Genomic DNA, 27,222 nt, shown 5'->3' on the forward strand with positions numbered 1-27,222 from the left:
ACTTTCAAAGTAGACTCAAATTTAATTTTGGAAACAAAATCATCTGCACATTCTTTTCTCTTAAAGCCTCATCCTACAGGCTAATTCTGTAGACATTTGCTTAAACTCCTCCAAGGACTCAAAGTGACCTTGCCAAGAATCCCAGGATAAATAATGTTCACTGGGCCAGAATCCTAGAATGAAAGTGTGAATATGTTGCTTCATACTTGTTTTTTGTTCTTCTAGAGCTATTTACCAAGTAATTTCTTCAGGGTTCTCAAAAGAAAACAAAAAACAAACCCTTACATCTTCAAATGATAATAATTTACTCCCTTCATCTTGACAGAATCAGGTTTAAATCTAGGTTTTAAAACGTGTACATGCTTTCATAACTATATCTCCTAAATATTCTATGTTTAATATTAATAAAATGATCAAGGACTTAGACCCATATGTAGTGTAACTTTATACTTAGAGTAAAATATCAAAAGCCCTTGCTGTGTCATGAATTAGGTGTTACTCCATATAAATCAGGCCTGTTTTGTACATAGTGATAAATGCAGTGGGATAGGTCATTCACTCTTACTGTCATTCAGATGGCCAATGATGTTGCTGTCCTTGTTTCTCCAAATTAGTTTTATTATGGAGTTCTGCCATAATAGCTGGACAAATGGGATGAATTTAGATCTCACAGACCAAAACAAATTTAGAAGCTAAAGCTCTTTTCCTTTTCCAGACTATTGCATTTGTAATTTACACAGGTTCAAAATAGTGAAAATAGGTCTTACTTAAAAATGAGAAAAGTAGAAAAAGTCTTTGCTTCTGAGAAATATAAGGGTTATTTATAACTCAGCCTCCAGAGAACTAAAGAACAAACAGCAGATAAATAGAGCCCAGAAAGTTTACAAACTTTAAAATGTAACAAGTGAACAAATTATACTAGTTGTACCTTAACCCTCTGCTGGTGTATTATTATAGGTGACACTGACTGTCCAAAAGCAGCAGGCTGAGAGATCACCAGTCCTGATGCTTGAATATGCTAGGGTACCATGGAACACTAGCATTACCCAAAGCTACTTATAAACCTCTATGTGGTGACTAATAATTGTAGTTGGGTTATACACGCATTGGAAATGTGGCTGGCAAGGCATACGGACATTAGTATGAGCCACATGATCACAGAAAACACATGCCCGCCATTTATCTTGGTCATTTTTGGAGGCTTTCTTTAAACTGGGATAATTGTGCCATGTTTTCTGAGTCACATACAGGAGTATAATATAACTCATCCAAGCATATCTAACATACTTCATCTTAAAAAAAAACAAAACTACATCATTAAGATAATCTACATTGATAGAATGATATGTTAGCAAATTTTTACATGGCCTCAAAGTCACCACACAATATCAAGCTCTTCAGTGTTAAGTTTTCTATAGGTTAGAAACTATGACCAGGATAAATTACTCTAAGAAGAGTTCAAAATATAGCACAAAGGAGAATGTTATTAACGCTGAAAAATATCATATTGAATATGGTGGCAGGTATCTCAAGAGGATGTTTAATAATTTTTAAAAAGCCCAAACCACATTTTTATAATTAAGGCAGAGAGTGTTTTTCAGCATACTCTAGTTTAAATAGATAATATCGGTGTCTATTTTAGAGTTTCAATTAAAAAAAAAGTGTAAGAGAGATAATAACATAGTGCTAATTCAAAAGATTTAGACAACAACTCATTTCATATCTCAAAGACCCAAGAAAGCTACTTAAATTCTTCTTGGCGAATAAAGTGCTGTTGTCCCTTTACCTGTTCCTGAAGTAGAGTTTTTCCTATGCTCATTATGTGATCAAGTGATCACATTCTTAGCTATAATCAGACTTGTCAAAACATTAAAGAAGAAAGCAGAAGACTCTGGGCTTATACTTGTAACTTGGAAAACATATTAGTGTAATACATTGGTATAGCCAAACTCTACCATTTGTTAGGATGACTACAAAGTAATTTGGCTAAGAGTTTGGAAAAACATGAGTCATTTGCTGTCCCAGTTTTTTTTTTCTCCCTTGAGTGTTATCAAATGATAGTAATATATATACATGTTACAATCTGATGCAAATAAATAAATAAAACAAGAAGGGAGGTGGGGTGAGGTGGGGAGACAAAGGATAGACTGTTTGAAGGCCAAAATATCAGGTTACTTACTTATATTGTAGAAGACAAGGGAACATGGTGGTAGGCGTAACTACAGCAACCATTCCTGAAGACTGGGGAACTTGTCAGGTCAAAGTCAAGAAATTCCAGATGGTTGTACATGTCTCAATCCTGAGGGTACGCGACATCAGGTCGGATTTTATCATAAATATATCACTCACTTCATAATGGCTAGAGTTGGAACTGGAGTGAATCTTGGAAACTCCCTTAGGCTACAGAATTAACAAAGTGGTAAATTAGTAGATAGGTTTTAGCACCTAACAAGAATAAGCACAATATCTAGGCCACTTACTGAAGTTGGAAGATACCATAAAGTGACAACTTATCATTGCAAACACTTGGATATCATGGCCAGGGCTTCCAGTACAAATATCTTCATATTACTGATGACAAGTTAGCTCAAGAGTTTTAAATAGAAAGGAGTTGGAAGACAAGCATAAATATTGGGAATTATATTCTGCAATAAGGAAAGAAAAGGAGTATGAGGATACGGATAGACTGATATGGATAGGCAAAGAATGCCATTAATTATGGAGGAAACTTGGTAAACAATCAAAAGCCCACACTTACTTAAATCAAGCATGAAGGCAGTTTTCAGAAGACCATGTTTAGGATAATTTATCCATCTTTAAAATTTCTGCAGAAAAATTTTAATTCCAGATTATTTTTGCCCTGCTACTTAATGCTGTTTCTTAGCCTTCCTGACTGTGTCAGTGAGTTTATCTGGAATCATTCTGTTTAAAAATCACAATAAGCAAAACATTACTTATAAGGTATGACTGTTGAAACATTATTTTTTGTTATCACTACCTTATAATATTTGCTGTCTTTGTCCATTCAGGCTGATATAACAAAAGACCACAGACTGAGTAGCTTATAGACAACAGAAATTTATTTCTCACAATTCTGGAGGCTGGAAGTCCAAGATCAAGGCACCAGTATGTTTGCATTCTGGTGAAGGTCCTCTTCCCGGTTCATAGCTGGTGCCTTCTTGCTGTGTCTTCACATAGTGGAAGGGACTAGGGAGCTCTGTGAGGTCTCTTTTTTAAGGGAATTAATCCCATTCATGAGGGCTCCACTCTCATGACCTGATCACCTCCCAGAGACACCTCCTCCTAAGACCATCAAATTAACATTACGATCTCACCATGTGAATTTTGGGTGGACACAAACATTCAGACTATAAATCTGTTATTCCCCTTTATTAGTGGGGCTTATCAATCAAATGCTGAATAAACTTCTTTTGAAATGAAACACTGGACTAAGTATATACAGAATTAAGAGTCTAGTTTTAGCTTTTTCACTTATTGGGGTTGTTTATGAACAAAATCACAACAACCTGAACCTATTATTAATAAAGTATCAGGTAGCCTACAATTTCCATGAGAACTTTGAGAGTAAATTAGATAAATCCAGTTAACAACTGTGCTAATTTGTAAAGTCCTTGTAAAGAAGAAATTACTTATATTAAAAATGATTGTATTTCAGATTAATCAGAATTGTGACAGGGTGAAGAAGAACAGATAGCAAATGGTACAACAGGTTATGTTGAGAAGAGCGGGGAAGGAGAAAAAAGGTTGGTGCGGACACAGATGAGGAGGGTGGTGAGAAAGAAGCTGGAAAGAGATGTAGATGAACTACATGACGTCATGAGAAAAAACAGGGGAAGAAGGCAAAAAATAGGAAAGAAAATAAGGCCACTTACTCCCTAGACTTGGATATTCCGCTTCCAAGATACACATCCACTTTTATTGCTCTAATAGCCAAAGGCCCTAGGTCTCCCCATCCCTACTTCTGAATGGGGAATGTTAGAAACTCCCCCATCATTTGCAAAAGCTGTGTGGGCCATAGTCTCTCAAGCTTTTATATTCACCAAACCAGAACCAATACGTGGGCCCAGGGCTTTGAGATAATAGGGACTTTATTCCCATTCCCTCAGTTAAATTCTCCTACTTCCCTATCAAGGGATTTCGCAAAACCCTCCCAGTGGAGACAGCTGATTCTGATCCCATCTCCATCAGCTGAGGTAAAATGACAATACTGCATGACCCTTGCCTCTTTAGGCATAGGCTTACCTAAGGCCCATTCATGCCCCACACACACACCCTTACCTTCATTTTTACCTTTGGTTCTTCCTGTGCATTTATAACTCTTGCTTCTTTGCATATGTTCCAGTGGGTCAGATGATCAGGTTCATATAGCTCTTTTAAGGGCTTCTAGAACAAACAACTCAACACCTATATGGGCAGCAGCTGTTTTTACTGTTTTTTTTTAAAAAAACATCTTTATTGGAGTATAATTGCTTTACAATGTTGTGTTAGTTTCTGCTATATAACAAAGTGAATCAGCTATACATATATCCTCATATTCCCTCCTTCTTGCATCTCCCTCCCACCCTCCCTACCCCACCCCTCTAGGTGGTCACAGAGCACCGAGCTGATCTCCCTGTGCTATGTAGCTGCTTCCCACTAGCTATCTGTTTTACATTTGGTAGTGTATATACCAAACGTAACGTCAATGCTCTCTCACTTCGTCCCAGCTTACCCTTCCCCCTCGTGTTTTGAGGGATTTGTCCTGTGCCTGACAGAACTTCAAGTTAGAAGTAGTTGGTCTGATCTAAGACATATTTTGGGATTACAGGGCAGCAGTAAGGACAAAAAGAAGAAGGCTAACATTTCTTTTTCTCAGACTGAGCATCTGTTTATTTTCTGGGATCTCCCTTTACTTTTCCCCATTTTTATATAGAATTATGGGTACTTTATACTCTTTATCAATTCCTCCCCTCTGCCTGTTAGGCTAGTTTATGGAAGCACCTCCCTCAAGTTTTGTGCCAAACCAGAGAAAAGCAGCAAAATTGTTTTACCAGTTGTTATCCTTGTTGGTCTCTTTAGTGAGAAGTTAAAAAAAAAAAAAAAATCACATCGGGAACTGTTAGTAGGGCTATTAACGAAACATGAGGTTTTGTTGAATGTTTAATGGGTCCATCTTAGTACTCCCTAATAGCAAGAGGCAGAGTTGCTAAAATGCTAAAAATGAACTTCCTTCACCAGGTGGCTCACACCCCAGGGAACCCTTGGGCTTGAGCATGTTGATAAAAGTCTTACAAGCATATCAAGATTTCAATTATTTATCATTTCTCTGACTCTACTGCAATAGAAAAATCAAGAACATATGGCAGGCTTAAAAAATCTTTTTCATTTTGCTTCTGTCGATACTATAAGTCAGGAGAATTTGATATTTCTTGCTGATCTTGAAGGGATCCTTCTAAACTTAACACTTTTAAACCTTGCTACTTCATTTGTTTGCACTTTTCCCCCACAAGGTAGGTTAGTATTTTGGATTAAAGGCTGGTCAATGAAGTAACATTTCGTTTGAATATGTAGCAACATTTCATTTGAATATGTAGCATTTTTCATTCTCTGTGGCATGTGGAAGTGAAATTATTGGGGAATGTGATAAATATTCATAAAATTCTAATACTTATGGATGGAGGAAAATTCTAATAGCCATCTCAAATGTGATGGTGGACTTTAACTTGGCATGGGGGATAAAAGATAGCTAAAGCTCAATAAAATGAGTTTATAATCATCTGTGTTCTTTTACGTTTCCAGTTATGAAGACATTTGTAACAACAAACCTTATGTTAAAACAAACCATATTTTTAAAATCTGAGATTACGACTCACATAGTGGTGGTATAACCTGAAGTGGTAGTATAACAGACAACCCATTTTTGCCTATGTGATTGAACAATCTCTATGACTTAATCCTTAATCTAATCTTGGTCTGATTCCTAAGAAATGCTGGTTTCTAATATGGTGATTGACCATTACTTGGACGGCTTGTGTAATTCACTCTGTACTCTGGAGCAAGTCACAACTTTCTTCCCTCAGGTCTTACTTTTTTCTTCTATAAATAGGGGATAGGCTCTGACATACATACCTTTAAGATTTGTTTTAAGGGTAAAATAAGATATATATGAAAACTGCCAGAAGAGAAAAGAGAGGTCATCCTTAACAAACCATAGGTTACTTTGTTCTCTGCTTTGGTGGACTACATAGTAATGATGGAGGTTTCTGATCTCACATGTACCCAAATCTCTGGGTCAGGAAGCATGACATGTATACACGATGGCAATGATAACATAAGCCTGATATGATTCAATAGTTCAGGTTTCTGTATTTGAAAGATGTGTTTGTGTACAGAATTTTCGCCAGAAAGTTTTTATAGCAAACTTTTTATGTCAGAAGTTTATTTTATTGGTAAAATATTAAATAATATACAGAATTAAAAACTGCACTTACACTTCTGAGAAGAAATAAATCTTGGACAAATTATATGCTTGTTCCTGAGATTCCCTAAATTTATTCCAGTAGCTGTGCACTCAGACAGTACAAACCTTTATAATATAATCCTTTTCACAAAGTATTACAAAGTTTCTGCAGCTTCTTTAGTTGTACATACATACAGACACACACTCACACATGCATATACAACACTCATACACGTATACACAATACCCACATACATGCTCAGAACATGTATGTGTGTGCATTAAAAACAAAGAAAATACAAGTCCCACATTTTAGTCTGCAGTGACAAAACTGTTAGCGGAGGTCTCCAAACTGGTATATAGCAGAGTGACTTGTCACACAGCTGCAAAGACTGTTTCAGTATTTCCATAGTAAACCTCATTTTCTGAGGTATGGTATTTGAGCCTTAAAAAAACTACATTACACTGAGCAAACCTGACATACAAGGTCTGGAATTTTAATTTTACATATATATTTATATATATATATATATATATCTTTTTTTAAACAATAGTTTTTATTTTCCCAAATTATTAGTTTGAAAAAAATGAGGTTTACTGGTTTGACCTATTTTTTTTTCGCTTCTAAAACTTAAAATATCCTAGAAACTGTCAAGCAATTAGTTTTTAAAGTAGTCTAATTACCTTTGGTATTGTTAAAGAAAAAAAATCTAAAATGGCCAAGACATATACTGTACAAATGCAGTAACTGCCTTTAAAAGAAATGCCAAAGAAATGTTATCTTTTAAACCAAATATGTATTTACATTACAGCAGTTTTACTACAGGGACACAGGTATAAAAAAAAGAAAATCAGAATACTACATATAAATATGTATGATATGAAAAATACCTCTTACTTAAGTTTGTATGAAAACAGGAGTGCTCCAAATGTTTCTTAAAAATTTTCTCCAATAGGTGATAGGTGTTTAAAATTGAGCTAAGTGCTTTACTTTTATTTTAAAGTTCATTTCCAAAAGGAGAATAGAGAAATAAAAAAATACTAGGTTCTTAATTTAAAACACTGGGTAAGGGTCTAAAAAAATAATTCAGTCTCTAAGAATTTCAACTTTAGGACACATTTCTCAGGCAAAAGATTACTAATTGCAATGAAAATTTAGCCTAAATAGAGATACCATGAGATTAGACCAGTAGTTTCCACATTCTCTAATCTTTTGTCTGTGGAGTGTTTTTCTTTTTGCTTGTTGTGTCCTTTAACTAACATACCATAATTTTCAAGGGTTTCTTTTTGTCTTTAACTAACGAAAGAAAGATAAAAATAACCATAGTTTTTAAGACTTCAAGAAAAGTATTGCACTTGTACAGAAAGAAAAGAAAACATCTTTTAAACTAAATAGCAGAAGCAATCATTCTGGGATTGCAAATAACACATGGTCTAAAAGGTCAACTATTAAGAGCAAATGTGGAGCCTGGAGAGCCCACTCCAAACCTGGAATATTATTATAGTAATGTTAAAGCATTTTCTCCCAACTGGGAGATAGTTAAGACTTTTTGCTTCAGATTTTTAACATCTTTCTAAATTCTTGCAAAAAAATTATTTAATCTCTCATAATACACATTTTAGGAAGAAAAGCAAATCAGAACACAAAATCCAGCAAAAAAGGAAGGCAAACATATCATGTTAATATGATTACATAATCTCTGAAGTCATATTTTAGATGACTTGAAAGTGAAAGTAACACAAGGGTTATATACCTTACTAGTTTTAATCCAACTACCTTTTTTAAAAAATTATAAAACTACACTTGAGTATAAAAATATGTCAGCGGATTATACAGCCAACAAAAATCATACACAAAAAATTAAGACTTAAGAGACCTATGAATTGGAAGTAAGAGTTGACCTAATCCTCAAACTAGTAGGGGGAGAGAGAGGCAGAGATGTCCAGAGACAATGATGGAGGGAACGTGGACAGAGAAAAGAAAAGAGGTGGAGAGAGTAGACAAAATTTAAGAGATCACAAAGAACTTCACTACACAGAAGGGAAAGTGATTTATGTTAAAATCTGAGCGTGCTTGACAGTCAAAATGTTTTATCACAGTTTCAGAAATTGAACTACTTAAAAAAAACAAACACAGAAGAATAAAACAACAAAAAACAAAACCCAGAGTCCTTCCCTTGTTACAGTGTATTCATTTTTAAAAAAAATCCATTTCCAGTAAATTAAGTAGAATCCTGATAAGTGCATAGTTGGGGATTCAGTGACCTCCACCCGTTCAAGAAGCTTTTCTTACTGTGTGTCACTTGAGGTAATTTGAAGGGCCCGATTAACTGCAAACTGGCTTATCTGTACCTATATGAAGTTTTATGCTGTACTTTATGTGGCTTAGCAGAGGGCCTCTAAATTTTATATTTTATTCACAATAAAAAGGACATCTTAGAAAACTAGTCATTCATGTACCACTCTCTGTATGGGATAAAGGTTAATTCACAACAAATTTATACAGAAAATATACAAATGCAATGTTACCGGAGAAAAACCCCGTAAACAGAATTAGGAACTTATTTCTAAGAGTGTGTGTGAAAAATATCCACAAACTTACAGTACAGCAAGAGAAAACTAAAAGGCTAAAAATACAATGTTACATAAAAACCTTATGGAAATTCCAAAATTTTAGGTTTCTGCAATAAATGTAAAAATATTCAAGATGTCATTATTTGGCCTAGCAATACACTATGATAAAAAGAAACACTAGCATATCACAGCTTCTTGGTCATATGACATTTGCTTTGAATAACAAGCAGCTCATTTTTTAAAAAGCTGTCATATTTTAACACATCCATTGCAAGTAATACCCAACCATGGTAGGAAACCATTTGAGATTATGCTTTGGAGAACAGCAATGCGATATGACTGTTCAGTTTTGTTTTGTTCAAGGAGAATTAATTACCTGCTTCTCTACATCATTGCACAAAACATTAACAGGTTAGAAGACAGAAGTTCTAAGACTAGCAGAACACTAGTCTACAGGTGAAATTCCAAAACAATACTATATTTTATTGACCAAAAATTCCACTAATAAAGCCTTGTATGATATTAGAACTTATTCTTCCTTAAAAACAAAACAAAAACACATACCACAATGCAATTCACAGCTACAATTTCCCTCTACCTCATATTTTACCTGCAGAATCTTGTAATGGTATTCAGAAATATTATCAAACTAAAAAGATATTAACATCTGGTTTCAAAGTTTCCTTTTACTTTAAGCAGATAAGCTGAAAGTCTCTGTACTGGAAATTCCTCTAACAGTTTTGACCTAGGAACGCGAAGAAGAATTATATAGTAATCAATTTTAAGTGATTTTTAAAAATACATAATAAAAGTGTGGTAGAGCTACAACGGCTAACCAACACTCTCTCAATGCATTTTAAAAAGGCACCAATATAAATAAATTTTATAAGTATTTAATACATTAAATTCAGGATCTTAAGACCAGTTACTGTATATTTTAATTATCTTGCAGAAACTGGAGGTTTAAAAACATTTCTAAGATAACTTTCATATATACAGACTTTAATTTCACCCCCCCATTCTTCTTTACTTTTGCATTTGGGGAATTTTCTGTTTTAGAATATTTTCACACAGATAGTACTTACTAAAATATATATAAAATATAACTAAAGATGACCACAAATGTAACTTATCCCTTTTTGTAAAATGAACAATTCAAAGTTAAAAAATAATGTATCCAGTACCTCCTATAGTCTAAGTTCTGTCTTGAAACCAGGAGCATATAGTTTTTTATTTGTATTTTTGCAGCCTTTTCTGTTCTTTTTCCACCATAAGGAATCACTTTAAAGATAACATTTGGGAAGTAAGTAAAACATCATTTTCATCTAAATGCCTTCACTGATGTAAATTTTGTCAAACATTTATAAAATATCACAAAACTTCATGGTTCTGTGAGGTCTACAACTGAGACACAAAAACCATAAATCAAAACAATACCAAGCTCACTAAAACATTCTTGTTTTTCTCCATTTGTCAACAAGTAAAAGTTGAAAATTTTTCTTTTCTGTATCTTCCTATTCAAAAGTAATTTGTGTTTCTTTCACTTTGGAGGTTATATCAAATCAACTTAAAGCTTTTTTTTTTTTTGATTTGATTTGTTTCGATTTGTTCTGTAAGTACACAGTAAAGCCTCAAGGTTTAAGTTGAATAGTTGCAACTAGTCCTAAAGACACACTAGTAACTTTAATATTTCTCAGTACAATCTGGTAAAGTAAACCTACTAAGTTGCTCAGGTATTAACTATAATTTTAACTCTCTATAGGCTCTGGCAACACATCTGATCACTCTGCTTTTTTTCATGAATTTTCTTTAAAAGAATGGGTGTGTATGTGTACTATGATGCATGTATATAGCTGCTTGTATGTATGTAGGAGAGACAATCCCTACTTTTAGCCAAATCTGAATCCTAGTCTCTCGTTCTCCCATTTTGTCCCTCCAGAAAATTCTCAATGGCATGTTTCAACAACTCAAAATCTCTTCCAATTTGCTTACTGGTCACTTTCACTATTTTAACAAGCCAGATTAGAATGGCTTTTTAAAAGTGATTGACCACTATCAGAGAGAGGCAACACATTTCTCTAACAGGAGCTGGAGATAAAAATTCTGGGCAAAATTAGGGCAAAGCAATGTGATGAATTTTTGCCCAACTGGAAAATACAGAAGCTAACCTATTTTCATGCCCCTCAAATAATCTGTAATGTGAAATCTCACCTAAATAAACTGGGCATATAACTGTTATGTAAAACTTGATTTATTTGGTGTCTGACTCTCATATCTATTTTTAGGTGCTACCACCTTGCATATTTCCTTTCGTGAAGAAGCATGCAAATATAGCCATCCAGGGTTTCCCAGAAGCACTGTGTCCACAAAAATTCTGTCTAAACTACACATTTGAATTGATCTTGTCCTCATTTGTCCCTGCCACACCCTGAGCCATCTTTACCTCTTTTTGTTCCTTATATGAAGCTAAGAAAGTACAAGTACACACTTGTAGCAAATACACTCTCAAAAGTATTAAGTCCTTTCAATAAAAATGATTCTCAAAAAGATGAAATCAGAAAAGGAGAGTGCATTAGTACCGTCCTCATGGGGGTACTATACAACTCTGTAGGTCCACCTAAATTCAGTTTCATCCCAGGGCAGGTAGGTACATGATTGTTCATACACTGAAAGTAAAAAATAGTAACCAGGAAAAAAATTCATAGATGATGCCAGCAGAAACACACATAGCCAAAGTTATGAACATATTGACTGCCATCCAAATATTTCCTTAAATTGTAGTAAAACACAAAATCACTAACCTTAAATTATTTACCTTCCTCTAAAAGGAAAAAAAAAGTTAAATTCCAATTATTTATGAGTGGTTGGGGCAGGTGGGTGAGGAAGTCTCAAAGACATGCCTCACCTTTGAATGAATACACTGTATGTTCACAATGCAGTAATGTACCAAAGCATGCAGGAAAAGTGACAGTGGACGTTCTCTTTAAAACATTTTGCATTTCTGTTTCGGTGCCTTCTCTCAGAGTTAAAGGAACAATTTAGACATTTCTCCAGAAATAATTACCACAGAGGGCTAGTAAAAGAGAGTTGCGTTGTAACCATTTTTGCCTAGCTCTAGCTGTGTCAGTGCTTAGAAGCTGCTTACGTAAGCAGATGGTAAACTAGAAAATGAGTGAAGAACAGTACTGGGGCCAGAGCTGCCTATCTGTCCACAGTTCTCTAGTCTTGCTAATTCTCACATCATTCTTGCATCATTAAGAAACACGGTTTCAGCATCCCATGTAATGATTTTTTTTTTTACAGCGGTTATCAGCTTAATGTAACTTTAGTATTCAGAAATGGTTATCAGATAATCCAGTCATGGTCAGGCCTGTCCTCCCTAAACACAGACAGTAAGTTCCCCCTCCAAGGGTGCCCCCCAAGATGAATTTAATCAGTTTCATTCAGTTCCTCCCCTCTAGTGCTGTTAAGACTGCAAAGAAAAAGCAGAGGAGCACGCATATAAAAGAAATTAAAATCTGTACATGAAATACGGCAACGTATGTATGAATTAAAAGAAGAAAAATTCTGCAGTAAGGGATTGAGATTCATTTCTGACAAGAACTTATAAATAGTTGCATGTTTTTGAGACAGAAAAATGTGGACGTGGACACAAGCTTGGAGGTTCAGTCACATTCTGGACTCCAAGGAAAAGGTAAAAATAAGTTTTGTTTTTCTGTCTTATCTCTAGTTAATGTACCGGTTACAAAGACGTTCCCTTTTCCTTGTACCAAAAAGTGGTAAATATTATTATTGAAGAAATACTAGAATAAATAGCCCTAGTTCCATAATCTTATGGGGTTCAAGTTACCACATTCAGGTCAAATTAGCAATTGCTCTGAGGAGATTTTGAAAGAAATAGCCTATGGCAAGATTTTTATAGACCTTCCACTAGAAGAGTAAAAGACGAACAGACTATGGACAAAACACTGGGTGGTCACAGCTTGAGAAAAACCAGTGAAAAGAGAAATACCGGAAAAGGGATTTCTGAGTGGATTTTTTTCCCCCCTACTGTTAGCCTAATTATATTTTTCTGCTGACTGGTTAACACTGATTAAATGCTGATAAAGTGACAATCGTAAGCATACTTTTAGAAACAGATACATATACTATGCTGCCATCCCATTACAACTTTAAAAGAAAACTTCCCAAACAAATTTAAGAAAAGCAGAGGTCCCTTCTGGAAACTACTGACTGCCTCTTAGCCGCTCTTAGACCATATGTTATTCTGAAAACTAGATAAAAATACTATTCATTAAAGGTGTTAAAAGTAAGGCTGCCAGGGTGTCTATAAAATGCCAGTCATCAAAACTATGGAAAAACAGTGCTTAAGTTTAGAAAAATAAGATCCTAGGACCTCAGATGTATTTGTAGCTGTCCTTAACTACCTGTAGTTTAAAAGTTTTGTTATATGGTACAGTGTACAACATACCGTATTATAAATTCTATGGAATTTATGGGGAAGTAAACATAGAACCCACAACAACAAGTCTTCCAAGGGGTTATCACTGAAAATAATGTGTTTGTGTTCCATGATCTCTAGAGGGAAAAAAAAACCAGTTTACATTTTGAAACAAATTCTTCTTTGAACAGTAAAATTACTTATCCCATTTTAAACTGTGAAAGTCCTACCCAGAAAACGCTAATCTTTCCTGCCTTCAATCATAATCCTGAACATCAGTGGCAAATTAGAATCCTTAGGTGAATCTTTACGAATCAAGTGATTATTTTTTTCTCAAAGCATGATATACCTTAACATCTATGCATGGCAGAAATGAACTGCTCTTCAATTCCCATAAAATAAACAAGCCAAGTTGTCAAGAAACAATATCCCATCCCTTCTCTCTTCTGTTTCTTCCTTATTGTAGTTAGGCAGAGCAAATGACACTGCGTCCACAAAATAAGAATTAATGACAGTAATAATATTAAAAAAAAAAAAAGGTATGTCAACATCTGAAGAAGGTGGGATTGTAAGTGCAGTATTTCTTCATGTGCAGTTCATTACTTCATAGGGGTCCCCTTTGGAATGAAAAGGCCTAGTGGAATGTGTGCTCCCCTCGAACAATGTGTGATGAAAACTCATAACGGTCCTGGCTTCTGTAGCCACAGATGTTGCATTCCAGTGGGTCCCGGTAGCCATGGCAACCCATGTGAATGGTGTACATGACATGGTCTAGGAAAAGGACTCGACAGTGCTCACACTTGAAGGCCCTAATCTGTTCTCCTTCTCCATTAAAGACCTTGTAGATGTCCTTCAGCGAGCCCTTAGGAGCCTTGGTGGTATCCAAAGCCTTGACATCCTCCTTCATGTAAGCTGGGCTTTGTTTCCTCTTGGGATTTAAGGCTGGGTTTCCTTGGTAGGACTGGTGGTCATCATGGCTGCTTTCTGAGTCAGTAGAATCTAGGCAGCTATTGCTGGGAGAGGCCTCTCTTTCCTGGGGTCGACTCTTTGGTCTGATGAGAGAGATAGGGCCATCCATGTTGTTTTCATGACTATCGGAGGTTTCCCTGCTAATGGGTCTTTCTATCCTATTTGGATGATAGACCTGAGAATAAGCTGAGCTTATAACTGGGGCCACCTCAGCGATTGTGCTTGGTGGGTGCTGCATCAGAGGGTGAAGGGCCTCAGCTCCAAGGTAGGTGATTGCATTGTTGATGGCTTGGTCCATCATATGAGACTGCATCAGCTCAGCCTCCTTCTCATATGTTAAGTTCATATCAAAGTGAATGTCTGGGTAGGTGAATCGCATGAGCTTTTCCCCTGAAAGACAAAGGGGGAGACAAGTAAAAAAGAACACAACAAAATAAGTGGTTGGACTAAAAATATAAAAGTACAAAGTTAACTCATCACTTCCATTTTCCATAATATGGTATCTCTTATTCTTTAGATCAAGTATTTAAGCTCTTTAATTCTGCTGAGACTCACAAATACTCTTCACCTACAAAAAGGATCAGTAATAAAAAATTTCACAAGCCATTTGCACTTGTTCTAATGCCACCATGAAAATGCATCTAGCCTGAAAGTTATAATTGTGTGTTATCTTATTTTCATTCTCTATTAAAATGTCCACTTGTCTAGAGCTCAGCCACTATAGGAGAAAGAAGAAATACCAGGTGAAAATAAGTCAGAGATTATACTTGTTTTTGCATACTTTAAACATCAGTGACCAAGCCTCAAAGATCATAAAAGCGAGAGTGATCTGGTTATAACACTTGTTATCTCACAATTGTGTAGGCTTAATTTGGTTGATTTAGCTGCTATATTAAAGAAAGATTATAGATCCAATACATGTCATTCTGGAAAATTTTAAAATGCCACAATTAAAATACTGTTAAAAGCTGACATTGTCTGATAAATTGAATGAAATTTAGGGCTATATAAAAATAGGCTATTTCCCAAAGCACTTACTTATAAACTTGGAAAATACTATGTTTCATTGTTTTGCTTCTTGAAATGGATAATTATTCATTTTTGCATCACCCCTTTCTTATTTAGACACATGTGCAATGGTGCTGGTATGTGTGTATACCCATTGTTAGTTTTCTATACATTTTCTTGACTGAAGGATATTTGTAGTTTTCCCTTTAACATTTACGTCAACTAATTTAATTTTACTTCAGTATTTTACTTCAACATAATATCTAATATTAACTATAAAAGAGTCTGGTGCATGAAATAGTAGTTTAAATTTTTCTCCTTCAAATATTGCCAGCTTTGGACAGAATATTTTATCTTTGAAAACTTCTGCCACTAAAACAATGTGTTCTCCTACTAATACTTAGTTACTTTGATAGGTAAATCTTACAGATAAATGCTTCTTTAAAATATATGTGAAGTTCTTATAAACGTTTAGTATGTTGTTGTAGGTGCCTAACGTGTGATGCTGATCCACAGAACTGTATTCTGGAAAAATACTTTCATGTGGCTAGTATTATTACAGGTTTGAAGAAGTGTCCCCCAAATGAGATGAAGGTAATGATCGGAGTAATGAAAATGGAAGAAAAAATATGATGAGTAATTAGCTTGTAGCATACAATTAATATTGCAACATCAAGAGTTTAAAAGTTAAGCTAGACAAACCTAATCTATATTCTCAAAGACGTTACAGTTTAGAGGGAGTGACAACAATTTAGGGATCATTTATAATACAGTGTGATATGTGGTAAGGGGTCAAATAAGAGGAATACATAACTCATAGTAAAAGAAAACTTCTTGAAGAAAGTGACATCAGAGAGAAGAATGTGATGACAAATATTAGCCAAGTAAAGGAATGGTGGGGGTTGGAGCAGCTGGTAGGAAGGCTCAGAGGCTAGAGGGCATGATGCATTCTAGGGATTACTTACACTTTGCATATGGCTGAGAATGGAAATAGATGAGAAAGTTGGCATCAGATAATATAAGCCTCATTCAACAATTAAGGAATTTGAATTTTATCCTGAGAGCAGTAAGAACTGAAAGGGTTAAACAGGGAAGTGACTTAACTAGATATTTATTTAGCAAGATGGTTTAGGAAGTTGTTGCTGTAGAGATGTAGAGATCATGGTGGCTTCAACTAGTAGAGTGGCAGTGGAAATGGAGAAAATTCGATGGAATGGAGAGAATTTTAGAAAATGTTGCTAGAACTTGGTGATTATCTAGACACAGAGAATGAGAAAAAGAGGTTAAGTATGGAGCCCAGGTTTCTGGACTGGGGAACTTAGTGGATAGCAATGGGATAGAAAAGATGGTGAATTCAGATTGGGGAATACTATGAGTAATAAGTCATGTCTAATAAGTACTGAGATATAGTCTCAAACTCAGGAGAGAGATCTGGGCTTGAGATATAGATATGAGAGTCATCAGTTGATCGAAAGTAACTTCTGAAGCCATGGGAATAGATGATATCACCCAGGCATAGGTAAAGTGTGAAAAAAGAGAAGGTCAAAAATAGAACCTGGAAGAACATCAAGATTTTTATGCCTGTCCATAAACTAGGGCAAGTGGGATTTGGGCCCCATGCTTAGAGAGCCCTGGGCCTTGCTCCTCATGGAATAAGGAATGTACAGGGAGAAGGGAATGTGCTTACCTGGAGCTTACACCCTAGACCGTACTCTGGGTACCCAGGACCCCAGAATTCCTTCTCCAAATGGCCGGGAGCTTGCACCAAGTGTCGCACAGTCCTCTTCATAGGGTCCATTCTCCTGAGTACCAACTGTGCTGCCGGTATGTACACTCTTAGGCCTGAAGAATGGTCAATACACTACTCTTTGTGTGCTGTGTGTGGGGTGCGATGTGAAAAGAACTTGGATGTGCAGACTAAAGTCTACACATATGTGCATGAGGCCCCTTTTTGCTACTGGAAAGAATCAGGAGTGGGTTTAAAAGAGGGGCCTGGCTGCAGGTCAGGGAGTGGTGGTTCTGCTCATGCCTCCCAGGTCTGATGTGGAACTCCTAGGAATCTGAGAATTCTATATTTATTTGAACTCAGTCTTCCAGATTAGGAGGTTAGAACACAATAGTTTTTAAGCCTGACTGATAATATTAAAATATTTAGGCATATGAATTGAGGCCTCCATTAGTACTGTTGTCCCATTTGCATAACTGTTGGGGTAAATCCATAAAAAAGACTGAGAAGGAGCAGTCAGAGAAGCTGGAAGAAATGCAAGAGAGGTCAATGTCATAGAAACCAAGGAAAGAGAGTGTTTCCAAAGGAATTAACTATTCAGCAGTGCAAATGCTCTCTAGGTTTAAGATGGTCTAAAAAGGTTCCTCTGGACTTGACACTCTGAAGCTAGTGGACACCTCAGTGAGAATAATTTCAGCAGAGCACAAGGAGGAAAGCCAGGTTGTATAGACTGGGGAATGAGTAGAAAGAAAGAACTTATAGAAAGCAAGTACAGAGAACTCTTTCAACAACTACATCCTTGAAGAGAAGGAGAAAGTAGGTAGCTGGAAAGAGACCTGGGTTTGGGGTTAGATTTTTTTTTTAATCATGAGAGTTTATCACATTGAATGCCAAAAGAAAAATGCCAATAGAAGGGAGAGGTTAAAAATATATGTGAGAAAGGGGGAAAATAATAGTGTAAGTTATCTGGGGGCTGGGATAGGAGAATTCCAGAGCGCAAGAAGAGGAATTAATCAGAAAGAAGGATGCTTCTTTCATCAGTGAAAGAAGAAAGTATTCATGTGAATGCACGTGATCCTACAGGATTAGTGAAATTATACTGAAATCATTTCAACTGATTTTATTTCCTATGAATCTAGATGTAATATCACCAAGGAGTGAGATACCATGTTTTGGGAGAGTAGAGAAAGGTCGAAATGCCCAAAGTGGCGAGTAGGAGAGAAAGCTATGCAGGGATGAATTAAAGGAAGGCTGCTATATAGTAGGGATGAGACAACGACAACCGGTATTTGAGATCAGTTACTCATTTATTTACAGTGATGCTAATTCATAAGGCTGTGGGATTTTCTCTAAAATTACTAGCAGCTATGTAGATGTGGAAAAGAGGCTCAACTGGCTCCATTGGAGAGTGGAGTTTTACTAGGAGAAAGATAGAAGGACAACAAGACAACAGAGTCATACAATCTAAATTGAATAAGAAAAGAGAGGAGGAAACATATACAGAAAGTTCAATGATCTTTCCTGGCCTGGAGGGCTTGATGAAATCAAGAACAATATTTAACTGAGGGACATGATAAAAAGAAATTTACAATAAGTGTGGAATGATGAAATTTCTCACTTCAAAAGACATCATAAAAACAGTTACTATGCAATTGTTTGTTATACAGTTGACCCTTGAACAACATGGGTTTGAACTGCGCGGGTCCACTTATAGGAGGACTTTTTCAACAGTAAATACTATAGTACTACATGATCCATGGTTGGTTGAATCCATGGATGCAGAATAGTGGATATGGAGGAACTGTGTATAAGGAGGGCCAACTGTAAATTATATGCAAATTTTCTACTGTATGAGGGTCACTGCCCCTAACCCCTATGTTGTTCAAAGGTCAACTGTGTATTACCACTAGGATAGAATCCAAATAAAGAAAAAATACCATCAAATTCTAATAAAAATCTAATGTCCTTATTTTAGAATCAAAATGTAATTTTAAAACATCTATCCTTTTCTAAGGAATGTAATCAAATCAAATTGAGAGTAGCATCTCTAAGTCAAAGGAAACATGAAAATATTACAAAGAGCAGAACTAAGTAAATTCAGAAAATAGAATAGCAATAAATTTCATATTTTTCCAACTATACTAGTCTCTAGTTGAGACACAGATATTTAATGGACATCCATCAAATTAATTTTAAAAATAGATGAATGACATTTTTAAAAAGTTATTTATAAACAGGAAGAAAGAGACACAGAGAAATAAAAGTAACTTAGGGCCCAAGGCAGATCTGAGTATACTCTCAGGGGCTAGTTTTAAACTGACCTAGTATAAATAAACTATGATCCTTGGGGCTACCCTTCAGCATTCCTTCAATGAACTTTGTCAGTTAATCTCTCCAGCTTGTCTTAAAGTGATATTTTGGTGATTTGTTAGTTCTTTAATTTTAGATTGAAAAGAAATCTTCTCTAAGTGTTTATTGGAGTAGGAGAATTGTATCACCCTTTCCTCCCTGAAATAACCAAAGAAAAGATTTTCTCTCAGTCACTACTCAGCCCTCACAAGGATGTTCTATAATGCGTTTTGACACTAGAATGTGAGAATCTGTTTATTTTTATCTCTTCTAATTTTTACTCTATGTAAGTCTATAAGAATATATATTACATATATAGTGATAATTCTTTATATTGAATCTGTTATTCATTCAGTTTTTTTAAAAAAAACTAGATGCTTCTGTATCCTCAGAGATACTTTACAACTTACAATTAGAGTTGGCATCATTCTGTATACTGTATCAAAGAATATCTGAGGGCTTGGAAATGAAAAAGGAAAGTCTAACACATCACATTTAATCTTTTCAGTTCAAAACTGTAGGCTACATGAAAACAAAGATCAAAATATGAACTATAGATCCAAATATGAAACATCTTGAATGTAGGCTGCTGCATTATGTATTTTAATGCAGAATTTAAAAAAAAGATTTCTTTTCATTCTAGATTAAATACTAAAAGCATTAACATTGTGTAAAGAAGACAGCTTAAAAACCTGGCGCTAATGCAAATTTAAAAAGATTACAAAACTGGCTAGTAGGCTACATCATTTCCCTTAAGTATTGTTATTTGTTATTTCACTTTATGTAATATTTCATTTTGAGAAAGCAATTGATTACTGTCACTCTTTCCTTCATTTCTCCTTCTTAGGTCCATATGCCTAAGGGTGTATAGTGTGTGTGTGTGTGTGTGTGTGTGTGTGTAAATGCGGTACACACGGAGTGGCATAATGGAGTAAAGAGATGGGCATTTACTTCATGAACTGAAATACACCAATATATATTTCTAGCACATGGGAACATGCCTTTGCTCATTAAAATCAATTTTTACAGAAATAAAACCCTTTGTAATGCTTACCCACAAACTTTTGTGGAGTGGAGCTTTTACGTTTTCCCATATTCCCTGTGAGCTTCTCTATGACAGCAGGTCTCTCAAAAGGCACCAGAGAAATATTGTTGTCCATAATAGGCTCTTGTTCCTTACAATCTTCCATAGGAGGTACTATATAAAACCATACAAAAAATGTAATCTGATAATTTCTTCAACATTTAAAAAGATACAAAGCTGGACTTGCCATCTCAATATGTGTTATACAAACATAAGCTAGTATGCTTGGATAAAAGTTAAGTAGAAAGAATAACCTCTAGTGTTAAAGTATACTTTTAACACTAGTGTGTGTATACTCACACACGCACACACACAGAGGATTTGTTTTTATCCGAGTCTCTCTCAGATCAATGACATAAACTGTTGCCACTATTGGTGGCCAACATGTTCTTCTTGTGTCTCATCTTAGTCCTCTGAAAGTGTTTTTAACATTGATTAAAATCAATACTACTTTAAGACTGCACTGTTCTCAAGGCTTCTGGAGTTTATTTTTCTAAAACAATTTAAGTAAGTCGATTTGTTTTGGAGGAAACCTTACACAGACACACAGAAGAGCAGTATAATATTTAATCAGTTTTTTTTCACCCATGTATTTTCCTGTAACAGATTTTCTATTTGATGAGCTGAGTGAGCTGTGAGCCCTATTGGCAGTAGCTACATACCTGCACAAAGCAGTCTTCATGAAGGAGATCCCGTTCTAAACATGTCCATGCACAGTAAACGGTGACGGCTTTATGATTGTAATTTATTTTAAAAAGAGCTCTTCAGCAGGACAAAAGAATCCATTTCTAAACTGGCGTATTTGCTTACTAAACTACTGCTCTAATTCATTTGACATAAACTCTCCAGTGCTGCTCCCTCTTTATCCCATTTGTCTAAGTTGCTGTGGGCTAATATATTAGTTCATCGATATTGACATTACATATTGACATTTATGGTGTAGACACAGAACTTATAAAAGTTGTTTTTGAATAAAAATACTGTCAAAGGACATTTAAGTAAAGATAGAGTAATATCAGAGACAGACCAGATCAGCTGACTAAAACCAATATTCACAGGAAGGACCATAACTTATTATTTCTTGATGACTGTTGCTTTCTCCAGTTGTACTTGTGTCAGCACTGTTTGGAAATCTAAAGGTTTCATATCTTAGGATATCTTTACTTGTTCATCATGCACTGTAAAATGATTTATTCTGCTCCTTTCGTTTGTAAAGGGATAGCCCCACTGTGTGAAACACAATGTATTATCCTTTATAAGGGCAGACACTAAGAGTGAGAAAGCAAGAGATGAAAGTTAAGAAAATCCAATGCACAATTCAGGTGACCTATTTAATAACCAATACAGGTTGCTGATTTTGAAGAAATGAAAAATGGCATCAGAAAATGTTTTTGTAATTCAAGCATGTTTAAAGACATCGATATTCAACCTAAGTTTTGGGTTAACCTAGTATAGCCAGGTGGTTGGGCCAGAAAAATTCAATCTTCAATCTCTGTTTTAATGGCAAGGGATTCTGTAATTATTGGATGTTAATTTGGAAAAAAATTTCAAGAGGAGACTTAGAAACAAAGAAACACATAGGTCACTTTCTATACGGATATAATTCATGATATACAACTGCAAAAAGATGTCCCCAGATATTACACACAACATTATGTCCTCTCTTAGCAACGACTAAAATAAGAAAAAAAACAACTTAAAAAGAAAAGCAAAGAAAGAATGACCACAGAATTCAAATAAGGGGGGCCAGGAGGATGGAATGGCGATGTGGTGGTGATGTGGAGGGGAGCCATGCAATTAGATACAGATTATTGTCAAAATTTTAACTTTTGTTTTAGGTGTTGAATTCACAGGCACTTACTACATTATTAAAAAATAACTATATAACTGAAAAACTGGCCATGAATGGACCAAAGATGAAAATATGTCATGAACCAAGATCCGAAACGAAAGAAGGAAAGAAAAAAAAAGTTTGTTGTTGTCAATCTTGCTAAAAAACAGCAAAACTGGTTAACAGGGTTTGCCCCCAAATTGAATATACTAATTAGTTTTGAAATGAATAGTCTAAAACTTGGCAGTTTTGCTCTAAGTCTCACCTTGAATTTTCATATTTGCACACATTTAACACTCAAAACGAAACCTGGGTGTGGGAACTGTCCCACACCACATCCACCTCAATTCAGGTGATTTGTCCCAAGTTCAATGAAGCTCATATGAACTGAAAACAATGACTTTGGCAGAGCTCTGATCTAACTTCTGCTTCACAACCAACAGTCCTTTACATATCAAATATTAGTCTTGTTTCTACCATATCAGCAGTAATAATAACAACAACAGACTCACCCTGTGTGCTAAGTACTGTTTTAAGGCTTTCCATCTGATAATTTATTTAATGCTTTCAACAACCCACTGAGATAGGTACAATTACCATCTCTATTATATAGATGGGGAAACAAAGACCCAAAGATGTAATTCTCTCAGCGTGCTTTTTTTAAAATTGAAGTATAGTTGATTTACAATGCATTTTTTTTTCAATTTTTTTTACTGAAGTATTTTCTCAGTGTTTATATCTAGTTAACAGGGAATATATGAGTAGAACCCAGGTGGTGTGACTCCAGAGCCTGGGCTCTTAGCCACTATTTGAGTGTTGACTTTGTATAAACAAGTTTGAAATATTTTTAAGGTCTCCACTGAGAAAAGATCTGATACATTTTATATATTACATAACTAATCTAAATTATTTGCTTTCATGTATCTGGGTGCAACTCATCAAAGTGTTTCTAGATATACATTGCTTGAAACACAAAACAAGTTGTCTAGTTAACTCAATAATGCATTAATCGCATTGTGAGACATTCAACTAGGCTAAGAAAATACCAATATGCAAACTTTACTTCTTAGAACAAACTTCATAACCAAATATCTTCCTTATTTTTGAAGTTATAACCAGGATAAAAATATTTATCCCTGCATTATTTCATTATCTCACCACACTGATTAATCATAAAGATAGAACCATACAAGTGTTCCCAACATAGCTATTTTGCAAAACAATCCACTCAAATTTCAAATTCCAAGAAGACACAGTCTGAGGGACCTAGATTAGGTCACATGTCCACCCCCCACCAGAAGAGGGCAGGGCACCTAGACTGACAGTCCTGCCATGGCTTCAGCCGATTAGAGAGGACAGCTCTCTAAAGGAAAACAGAAGTCTTGTTAACTATAGGAGGATGAGGGCATGTATGACATGTATGACAGGCAAACAAAACAGATGTCTTCTATTTTGTCACAAATTTTCTCCATGTTGTAGAACATAAAAGAACTTTTATCTAAATTATATTCTTGACAACACAGGGCAGTGCCCATACTTGAAATCACTCTTTCCATTTTCCCATCCTCTGGTCTTACTCAGCTTCATTGCTCTTTTTTTCCCCTTCCTAATGTGTTCTTGGTCTTCTAGATGTCTCACTCTATGCTCTATATAAGGTTATACCCATATAACCTTATAAAATCTCTTACTTTAGACTACTACCTATATAGTGATGGCTCCCACATCTTTATTGCCTACTGAGACTTCTCTCAAGAGCTCGAGATCTATATATTCAACTTCCTTCTAGATAGTTTCACTTGGCTGTCTCTCACAGGTGCCTAGAAGATAATGTGTTCAAAAACTGAAATCGCTATTTCCCTCCCCAAACTTTCTCTTCTTTTCCTAATTTCCATCTCAGTGAATGACACTACTATCTACCTGGTCATCCATGCTAGACACGTTGGGAAAATCCTAGATTTCTTCCCTTTCACCCAGTCTTCTGCCCCTCCTCCCTATCACCTCTCCTTATATATACGCATAGAGGTACTATGTGTCTTAGATTCTACATCTATAGTTGCTCTCAATTAAATAACTGTTCTGCATATTGCTGGCTACGAAGCCCAACTCAACCAATCAGGAGACTGTTGCAGTGGACTACTTGGCCCTATCTTGACTCTTCTGATCTATCTCCCACATTTCTAGCAATAAAATGTAAATGTAATAATACTTTTTAGGGTGAAGTTCAAAATTCTTTGCCTAGCACAACAGGTTTTTGATGCCCTGTTCATTGCCTCTCTTTCAGACCTTATCACCTTCCAATTTCTCTTGCCTTTACCAACTGGGCTCTAGTTATACATAAGTACTTGTAGGTCCTTAACCCACCATGCTCTTTTAGACTTCTATTTCTTCACACATGCTGTTCTCTCCACATGAAACACCCTTTTCCATTTATTTAGCTGGCTATTCTGCCTTTCAAAACCCCAATCAAACAAAAATTTCCCTAGAAATTCCTCTTGCACACCCACTGTGATTTAGATATCTGTCCTCTGTGCCTATCATCTGATGCTTATCACTCAATGCTGTAACTGTTGGCTTACTGGTCTATTTCTTCCAATAGCTGGTAAGTGACCTTAGGTAGGGACTGCATTTTATTTGACTCTGTGTCTTTAGTACCCTTTATGATGTGAGACAAATGTAATAGTCAGTGGATGTTCACTAAACACCTTAATGAAGGAAATGTTGTCACCCATTGGAAATAGGTTGAACAAGCTTACTAGGAAGTTTATAGGTTCCCAATTATGTCTCCATCCTTGCAATAAAGAAATTCCCTTTACCAAATAATTCAAAACATAAACACAAGAATATATATTCTTGCTTTAAAGTTGGCTGTCTCTCTGGGTCACACTTTCATTTTTGTCTTCAGGCAAGGAGGAAAAGCTAATTACATACTTTGCTTTTTAAAGCTTTTACTTGAAGCTGAGAAGACTTGAAAAATGAGCATAAAATAACTTTCAAATAAGATAATCTGCCATAAAACCCAATTCATCATTATCTTTATTTCCAAAACTACAAGTCATCAATTTCCTCCTTTTCCATCAAACTTGAGGACTTTCGATTCTAACTTGTAAATATGTCTTCAGTGTTTCATCCTTTTCTCCTGCTGCTTCTCTTCATCTTTTCCTTGGCATTCTCAGGCCTAGTCTCTCCTCACACTCCAGTCAGGCATCTATCCTTTATTCTACATTGGTGACACTGTTGTTTAGAAGACAGGAATTTGATTACCCCAGTGAAATTCAAACACTGGATTAGCATGTAAAGCTCTATCGTTGCATCACAACCTACTGTTTTAGTCTGATTTCCTACCACCCCTTTAACTCCAACTATGTTCTACATCTAGAAACTTGTTAATGTTCTTTTATACCTCCAAGTCTTAGCCTATGGAAAACTTCTCTCCCTGGAATGTGTAGTTTCTGTGAATCTATCAGATCTAGGCAATTTTTCTCATCCTCGTGTATGGATCAAACACTTCATTTAAGAAGCTTTTCCTTGACTTTTCCAGTCAGTTAGGTCACTTCTGCATCTGTGCTTCTGGAGAAGTGTATATACGCCTTTATTAGAGCATTTGCTTCATTTTATTGATCTTTTATGTATTTCCTACCAGACTACAAATATAAGAACAAAATTGTATCCATTTATCTTTATATTCCCAGAACATTCCATAGAGCTTGGCACATAGCAAGCCCTCGATATATGTTTCCTGAATGAAGTGAAAGAAAGTCTCTTTGACTTCAGATGCTTCCTCACTAGAAGGAGCCAATGTGGGAACATGTTTTGGGAGAGAAAGGCTAGGAAATATAACAATGTCAGATATGAAAAAAGAATAGTAATTAATTTCAAAGAGCTAACGGGTGACCACAATGATGGCAACCCTCCTACCTACTCTGAAAGAAAAGACAGAATAACAGATACTATGTAACAGGATACTAAGAGAGGGAAGGTGTAAATATGAATTTCCCTGTGGCTCTGTCAAAAACGAGTCACATGCCAAGCCATGTATGCGAGACAAGGTTAATGATGAACTGTAGTAGCATTTTATCCATATTGTGTCTCTTATGGCATTTATCAACTCCTACCTCATAGGGTCAATTCTCTATTAAGCATGTTAACAAAAGGAAGCAGAGATTAAGGATAATCTCCATTTATTATTACACCACACCTAGAAAAAGTACAGCATGAAATAGTAATATAAACTTATGTGGTTAAAACTCCATCCATTATTGAAGAACAAATATTTGGGTCTATAAATGATATCAAAACCTACCTGCCCCCTCCCATGCACACACACACTCCACCTTGGCTTTGTCCCCTGCTCTACCCAGTACCTGAGTGTCTTTCCCACTTTCCTCACTCTCCCAGTTTCAGAGCCATCTTTAAAGGCCTTCGCCTGTCAAGGGCTTAGCGATCTGGGGAATGGGGGTTGATGCTGAGGCTGTAGTTGTTTAGAAGTCTTTTTACCCCAAAATATACCTGTTTAAATATTTTGGCACCACTTATTCTACAGCTGATTAATCTCTCAACAGATAGTTACATGTTGACTATATTTATGTATGCCTTACCTCACTCTAACAACATAAGGTTTTTTAGGAGAGATTCTATTTTTCGTATTCACATGTGTTTGCAACACAGTTTCATAAATAACTGTGAATGGAAAAATTAGTTAATAAAACTAATAATCCAGTCAAATGCCAAAATTGCAATGAGAGAATATTATACAGAAAAACTAGTAGTAGTGCCATAAGGT

The 27,222-nt window shown here is 35.6% G+C and overlaps 1 protein-coding gene across 17 annotated transcripts in view; it reads right to left on the reverse strand.

Annotated features, from left to right (window-relative positions):
* Window positions 1-5,575: 5,575 nt before the first annotated feature.
* Window positions 5,576-27,222, reverse strand: part of IKZF2 (IKAROS family zinc finger 2) — a 219,730-nt gene continuing 198,083 nt past the window's right edge. For 11 of the 17 annotated variants that reach the window (XM_082467478.1, XM_082467486.1, XM_082467490.1 and 8 more), the window contains 2 exons: window positions 20,582-20,725; window positions 5,577-14,834 (listed from right to left, as the gene is read on the reverse strand). In XM_082467478.1, the coding sequence (XP_082323604.1) occupies window positions 14,110-14,834; window positions 20,582-20,725 (869 nt within the window). In that variant the 3' untranslated portion in view covers window positions 5,577-14,109. Of the gene's footprint in view, window positions 14,835-20,581; window positions 20,726-27,222 lie in introns of all 17 variants that reach the window. The other 6 variants (XM_082467483.1, XM_082467481.1, XM_082467484.1 and 3 more) reach the window with 2 other exon arrangements.

Source organism: Balaenoptera physalus (genome assembly GCF_965194825.1).
Source record: "Balaenoptera physalus genome assembly, chromosome: 6".
Lineage (NCBI taxonomy): Eukaryota > Metazoa > Chordata > Mammalia > Artiodactyla > Balaenopteridae > Balaenoptera > Balaenoptera physalus.